Consider the following 7,880-nt stretch of genomic DNA (forward strand, 5'->3'; position numbering starts at 1 on the left):
CTGTATGGGACTCTCTGTGCTTCCTGGACTTGATTAACTATTTCCTTTCCCATATTAGGGAAATTTTCAACTATAATCTCTTCAGATATTTTCTCAGTCCCTTTCTTTTTCTCTTCTTCTTCTGGGACCCCTATAATTCGAATGTTGGTGCTTTGAATGTTGTCCCAGAGGGCTCTGAGACTGTCCTCATTTCTTTTCATTCTTTTTTCTTTATTCTGCTCTGCAGTAGTTATTTCCACTATTTTATCTTCCAGGTCCATTATCCATTCTTCTGCCTCAGTTATTCTGCTATTGATCCCTTCTAGAGAATTTTAAATTTCATTTATTGTGTTGTTCATCATTGTCTGTTTGTTCTTTAGTTCTTCTAGGTCCTTGTTAAATGTTTCTTGTATTTTCTCCATTCTATTTCCAAGGTTTTGGATCATCTTTACTATCATTGCTCTGAATTCTTTTTCAGGTAGACTGCCTATTTCCTCTTCATTTGTTAGGTCTGGTGGGTTTTTGCCTTGCTCCTTCACCTGCTGTGTGTTTTTCTGTCTTCTCATTTTACTTAACTTACTGTGTTTGGGATCTCCTTTTCACAGACTGCAGGTTCGTAGTTCCCATTGTTTTTGGTGTCTGTCTCCAGTGGCTAAGGTTGGTTCAGTGGGTTGTGTAGGCTTTCTGCTGGAGGGGACTTGTGCCTGTGTTCTGGTGGATGAGGCTGGATCTTGTCTTTCTGGTGGTCAGGTCCATGTCTGGTGGTGTGTTTTGGGGTGTCTGTGGCCTTATTATCATTTTAGGCAGCCTCTCTGCTAATGGGTGGGGTTGTGTTCCTGTCTTGCTAGTTGTTTGACATCGGGTGTCCAGCTCTGTAGCTTGCTGGTCATTGAGTGAAGCTGGGTCTTGGCATTGAGATGGAGATCTCTGGGAGATTTTCGCCGTTTGATATTACGTGGAGCTGGGAGGTCTCTTGTGGACTAGTGTCCTGAACTTGGCTCTCCCATCTCAGAGGCACAGCCCTGACTCCTGGCTGGAGCACCAAGAGCCTGTCCTCCACACGGCTCAGAATAAAAGGGAGAAAAAATAGAAAGCAATAGAGAAAGAAGATAAAGTAAAATAATATAAAATAAAGTTATTAAAAGAAAAAATAATTATTAAGAAAAAAAATTTTTAAGTAATAAAAAGAAAACACACACAAAAAAAACGGACAGACAGAACCCTAGGACAAATGGTAAAAGCAAAGCTATAAAGACAAAATCACACACAGAAGCATACACATACACACTCACCAAAAGAGAAAAAGGAAAAAATATATATATATATCTTTGCTCCCAAAGTCCACCTCCTCAATTTGGGATGATTCGTTGTCTATTCAGGTATTCCACAGATGCAGGGTACATCAAGTTGACTGTGGAGATTTAATCCGTTGCTCCTGAGGCTGCTGGGAGAGATTTCCTTTTCTCTTCTTTGTTCACACAGCTCTCAGGGGCTCAGGTTTGGATTTGGCCCCGCCCCTGCCTGTAGGTCACCTGAGGGCATCTGTTCCCCGCTCAGACGGGACGGGGTTAAAGGAGCAGCTGATTCGGGGGCTCTGGCTCACTCAGGCCGGGGGGAGGGAGGGGTATGGATGCGGGGTGGGCCTGCGGCGGTAGAGGCCGGCGAGACGTTGCACCAGCCTGAGGCACGCCGTGCGTCCTCCCGGGGAAGTTGTCCCTGGGTCATGGGACCCTGGCAGTGGCGGGCTGCACAGGCTCACAGGAGGGGAGGTGTGGAGAGTGACCTGTGCTTGCACACATGATTCTTGGTGGCTGCAGTAGCAGCCTTAGTGTCTCATGCCCGTCTCTGGGGTCTGCGCTGAAGCCGCGGCTCGCTCCCGTCTCTGGAGCTCGTTTAGGCGGTGCTCTGAATCCCGTCTCCTCGCGCACCCCGACACAATGGCCTCTTGCCTCTTCGGCAGGTCCAGGCTTTGTCCCAGACTCCCTCCCAGCTAGCCGTGGTGCACTAGCCCCCTTCAGGCTGTGTTCACACCGCCAACCCCAGTCCTCTCCCTGCGATCTGACCTCCAAAGCCCGAGCCTCAGCTCTCAGCCCCGCCCCGCTGGCAGGTGAGCAGACAAGGCTCTCGGGCTGGTGAATGCTGGTCGGCCCCGATCCTCTGTGCGGGAATGTCTCCACTTTGCCCTCCACACCCCTCTTGCTGTGCTCTCCTCCGCGGCTCCGAAGCTTCCCCGCTCTGCCTCCCGCAGTCTCCGCCCCCGAAGGGGCTTCCTAGTGTGTGGAAACCTTTCCTCCTTCACGGCTCCCTCCCACTGGTGCAGGTCCCGTCCCTATTCTTTTGTCTCTGTTTTTTCCTTTTTCTTTTGCCCTACCCAGGTACGTGGGGGAGTTTCTTGCCTTTTGGGAAGTCTGAGGTCTTCTGCCAGCGTTCAGTAGGTGTTCTGTAGGAGTTGTTCCACGTGTAGATGTATTTCTGCTGTATCTGTGGGGAGGAAGATGATCTCTGTGTCTTACTCTTCAGCCATCTTGAAGCTCCTCCCTTATTTTATTCTTAACTAAACTTTTTGACAATAGGCCTGAGATAAATTAATTTTGTGAAATTCTATTTATGTGAATATGTAATGAGATTCCATGGAATATGAAATCTTTTGGATAAAAACAATGGAACACCTTGAATTTGTAGAATTTTTCCCTAGACTTCACCAGTCTTACATACAGTCTAATCAGATGAACATTTTTTAAATAACTTTGAAATTATATGGGAATTTTATGTTCACTATAAGGAATAAGATGATCAGTTTTAGGATTTTTATGATAGCAAGAATATAACAGAGCAACAAAGAAGTCAGCATTATACGATAATGATAAGTGAGAATCTTCTGAACATATTTGACCCTAAAAGAGTAATTTATATAGTTGAATTTTTAATTTTTCTGTTATTCCTTGTTTTTCTAAAACAAGTCTCAAAGGTTCTGAATTTTAGTCTAGATTACTGTGGGCAATCTGAAGAAAAAATAAAAGTGTATTTTAGTTCTATGTATTTTTTGAAAACCAAAAATCATAAAAAATAATGTTTCTGAGGCTGTTGTCTTCTTGATATTCCAAGGATATCTTTTTCATATTTATAAGTTAAAGGAATAGGGGCATATTGATTTCTTGAGCTGTGCATGTGATTACAGTAATCCCTTAAGGTTTGAATTTGCAGAGAACTAAAAATGAAATAGCTGTTTTCCTGCTTTAAAAAAGCTAAAATTTACCTCATGATATACGTAGATCTGAATTTCAAAGTCTACAATTCTTGGAAAAGTGTTTACGTATTTAAAATAGCTTTTTGATCTGGCAAACCCAATTTTTTTAACTTGTTCCAGTTTACAGCCTTGGATTCAGGGTTTTAGCTGATTTACCACTGGGCTTATAACAAGAATGCTTCCTGGAAGTACAGGGGAGGGGAAGAGGCACCATATTGAACATCTAAGTAACACAGTATTTCTACTGTTGATTTATACACCTGAGATGTTAAGAGATGTGCTTTTCCCAACAGGTGTGAATTTGCTGGCTTTTCTCATCATTGTGTTTTCCTATACTATTATGTTCTGTTCCATTCAAAAAACTGCCTTGCAGACTTCAGAAGTGAGGAATAACACTGGAAGAGAGGCGGCCGTCGCAAACCGTTTCTTTTTTATAGTGTTCTCTGATGCCATCTGCTGGATTCCTGTATTTGTAATTAAAATCCTTTCCCTCTTCCGGGTGGAAATACCAGGTCAGTCCCTTCTGTTATTCCCAAGTACGTTGTGCTTTCTTATGCCCTTTGTTTGACAAGGCAAGAATACAGTCCGTCACATATAGTAAGTTCTCCATAAATACCTACAACTTGAATACAAAGGTTTAGGATTTCCTAAGTGTTTTATAATTAGTATTCTAAGATAGGAACCGAGTAATGGTGCAACCCAGACAAGAGTAACAAAAACACAGGAGACAGAGGAAAACTAAGTCTTAGTGTCTTGCTTCCACTTGGGCTACATAGTGATGCTTCACCAAGAGTACCTAAAACAACACAAAATATACATGTCCAGGTTCCACCCTGGGCCTCTGAATTTAGTCTGTAGGGGCCAAGGCCTCTACATGGGTGCTTTGTGATTCTAAGGTGCACACCCCTGATTAAGAACCACCAGTCTATTTCATGGCCCTAGCCACGTGGTTGTCACACTGTGCCCTGTGGAGGTCTAATGTTCCATGAAAGTGCCTATCTAAAAGGCCACACCCCTACTTCAACCAGAGAAAAATCACCCTTCATTAGTTAGGATTTTGCTTGAAGGCCTTTCTGGGACCTAGAAATTGTAGCCATCCCAGGGTCCACCCAGGGCTTTTGCCCAGCCCTCAGGGAAACAACTTTGGGATCATCTTCAACTCACTTTTTCAGCCTATTGCAAATCTATTTGGAGTGTTCCTCCAGGGCAGGAATTGTCTTCTTCATCTTGGTAGAAGATGTTTTCAGGATTTGTACCAGAGGAACATCTTTAACAGTCATCTTATTTTATTCTTAACTAAACTTTCTGACAATAGGCCTAAGATAAATCGATTTTGTGAAATTCTATTTGTATGACTTTATAATGAGATTCCATGGAATATGAAATCTTTTGGATAAAAACAAAAGAAGTGTCGAGCATGGGGTTGACACATCAGAAGCCCTTATAAAAGAGTGATGAATGTACAAGTAACAAACACCTGCAACTATTTATGTCCCTCTGCCTTGCCAAATGCCTCACTGCAAAATGACATACAACATTTGCAGCATCCCCTTAACCTATGAGCTTAGTCCCACAACAAGGTTTTCTGATAGCAGAGGTAGTAATCATTATTCTTGGAGAGAGTCTAAGACATTTTAGATCATGATATGGAACTAGAACAGGAAAAAAAAATCATGAAAATGTTGTTGGGCCACACATTGGTCTTTCTCTACATTTTATAGTTCAGTCCTTTGAGGTTTATCTTGAATACTTCAGTGCACCTAGGAGAGAAGTCTTTACCACTCTTGACTAAGCCCCTCCTCGCTTGCCCAACTCCCCATGGTGTTGTAGAAATTGCTACATTCATGGACCTAAATGGCCGCTGTCCCCACCCTCCAAGAACTCTGGGGTCTGCTCCATCATGGTAGGTCACTGAGAGTACATGGGGTCAGCCCCAAAGATAAGCTGGCTTCAGCCCTCCCATCTCAGGACTTACCTGCTAACCTTACATCAGTGAGTCATCCTGAGAAAAACAGGAAGTCTCATTCCTGATCACAACCTCCTTTCGGGACACAACAGACAAAAAACAACTGACTGTTTTTCTTCAGTCACAAACTGTTCATATCTAATTTTTTTTAAAATTAAGGACAGATAATATAGTAATATAAAACTTCATTTAATAAATCTAAGGTATGCTAAATACAAACGTATTTCTTCCGTATTCTTTCCAGTTAAAAAGAAATAAGGAAAAGAAAGAGAAGACGGGGTGGAAAAGAGGAAAGGCAAACATAGAAAAAGGAGAAGGGAGAGATCAAAGGGAAGGAGGAAAGGGCAGATAAAGTCAGAGAAGAAGTGGAAAAGTAAACGGGAGGAAGAACAGACGGGATGTAGGGAACAGAGCAGGGCTAAGAGAAGAACAAGCAACAGTGTCTGAAGGATAAGAAATTTACAGGATGGGGAGGGAAGGAGGGGGTCACAAAGGAGAGGGGGAGAGGAAGGATGCTAGGCTTATGTCCAGCTCTCACCTGAGATGGCAGTTCTCAGACTTTTGAGGATGGGGGAGGAGACAGCAGAGTGTGGTGGGACTGGAGAACCCCAGGTTCTGAAAATGTGCTGAAAATGGTTGTCCGCAGAGCCGGCCCAACTCACTGACTTCAGTCATGTAAGTTATCGTCAGCCCCTTTCACAGATAAGGCAGTTGAGGTCTGGGGAGCTTAGGGGATTTGCCCACAGTCACACAGCTAAGAAGTGTGTAACCCTGGGAGCAGGCTCTGTTTAAGGGAGAAAATAGATTTCATCCTAACCAAGCAACTGATGTACCGTCGGCCCTCCGTAGCCCTGCGTTCCAAATCCATGCATTCAACCAACTGCAGATGGAAAATATTGGAAACAAACGTCCAGAGAGTTCCAAAAAGCAAAACTTTAATTTGCCTTGTGCTGGCAAATAGCATTTACACTGTATTTACAACTCTTTACATGGCTGTACCTTGTATTAGGTGAAGTAATCTAGAGATGATGTAAAGTATACGGGGGGATGTGCATAGGTTATATGCAAATACTATGCCATTTTATTTAACGGACTTGAGAACCTGTGGATTTCGGTGTCTGTGGAGCTCCTGGAACCACTTCCATGGTGGATACTGAGGGACAACTGAATTCAGAAAGGACACTGCCATCCAAAATTTCTTCTCACTTTTTCTGGCATATTTCCCTTAATATTCTATTAGCCTTTGTAAGCCTTCACACAGAAGGAATTCGTTGAGTTTGGAGCTATATTCTTTTTTGCTCTTCAGATCTTCTGACTGCACTCTGAATATAGCAGCGGGGATATGAGGGAAGGGCAGGAAGACCTTCAGGACTGAAATTCAGACCAAGGTCAGAGCTGACTCTGGACCAGAACCTTCTAGTTCTGGACACTGTCCTATTGATTATGAATTATTTCCTCATTTTCTTATTTTTCTATAAGAAAGGGCAATGAAAACAAGAAAAATACATAATGTATCAATTTATAGTGTATGAAGTGTTTTCACATATCTCCTCCCACGTTGTTTCGTAACAACGTGCGAAGTCGTTTCTGAAACTCAGAAAAGTCGGTGGTAGGACCTTGAATTCGTAGCTCCCGTGCTCTTCCAGCAGAGAGCTTTTCCATGAGGTGAGAGAGGACATAAACGAGCCACGTAGCCGTCTCAAAAGTAGCTTTGACGATAAAATGTTATGTGTCTTGTGTCTATGAAAACCTCAGCTTTCTTTCACACTTCGTTTCCTTCTCAGAAACAATCACTTCCTGGGTCGTCATTTTTTTCCTCCCAGTAAACAGTGCCTTGAACCCAATCCTCTACACTCTCACAACCAGCTTTTTCAAAGACAAGTTGAAACAGCTGCTGCACAAACATCAGAGGAAATCGATTTTCAGAACTAAAAAAAAAGTTTGTCTACATCCATCGTGTGGGCCGATGACCCGTCTTCAGTGAAACTTGGGGTTTTGAACAAAATAAACCTCGAGGAGAATATAGTGAAACCAGCTTCCTAGTACTGGTTTTGGAGCACTGGACTTTCAATGGACTACCTAAAAAAGCACAGCGTTTGGAAGATGACATCTGCAGTCCTTTTCATCTTCACCAACGGCGACCCTTTCTGCACAGACAGCACGGCAGGATGATGTCAGGCACTGCATTCCGCTGGCAGCTGTGCTGTTTATCAGCCGGGCTGAGAACTGTACCTGAGAGCTCTCCTCACCGACATGCCTGAAATGCACAAGTGAGGCCATAAATAGTAGGCTCATAAGCAGTTGTTCTCTAGCTCGTCAACGCGGCCAACCTACCAGCGGATGCCCACACGTTGGCGCTGCGTGGTCTGTTTTTAAACTGAATTGTGCCGTCCATAAAATAAAAACAGTCACGACATCTAACGCTAGCGTGGCGGGAATAGCATAAGCCTAACGTCTCTCTCCTTGCTTTTTAAACGTCAAATGAAATCCTCAGCATCCTGCTGAACTGATAGCGAAGGATTTCCGAGATGTCCACCCACCTCAAGTCCTGCCCTATGGAGGCCCGTGGATTAGCGGCTCTGAAAGCAGAACTTCCTACAAGGTTCGAAGTCGAACATATGACCAGAGAGGCACGCTGACCATTTGCCTAGTACCATTCACCTTTTCAGCTTGTATTTAATGTGAGAA

General features: G+C 43.5%; 1 protein-coding gene across 2 annotated transcripts in view; it reads left to right on the forward strand.

Annotated features, from left to right (window-relative positions):
* RXFP2 (relaxin family peptide receptor 2) overlaps positions 1 to 7,176 on the forward strand; it is a gene marked incomplete at both ends in the record, with an annotated part of 61,424 nt that extends 54,248 nt beyond the window's left edge. For both annotated transcript variants that reach the window (XM_082859738.1, XM_082859739.1), the window contains 2 exons: positions 3,520 to 3,738; positions 6,977 to 7,176. In XM_082859738.1, coding sequence (XP_082715864.1) covers positions 3,520 to 3,738; positions 6,977 to 7,176 — 419 coding nt within the window. The remainder of the gene's footprint in view (positions 1 to 3,519; positions 3,739 to 6,976) is intronic.
* Positions 7,177 to 7,880: the final 704 nt, after the last annotated feature.

The sequence above is a fragment of the Leucopleurus acutus genome, assembly GCF_964270905.1.
Source record: "Leucopleurus acutus genome assembly, chromosome: 18".
Taxonomy (NCBI): domain Eukaryota; kingdom Metazoa; phylum Chordata; class Mammalia; order Artiodactyla; family Delphinidae; genus Leucopleurus; species Leucopleurus acutus.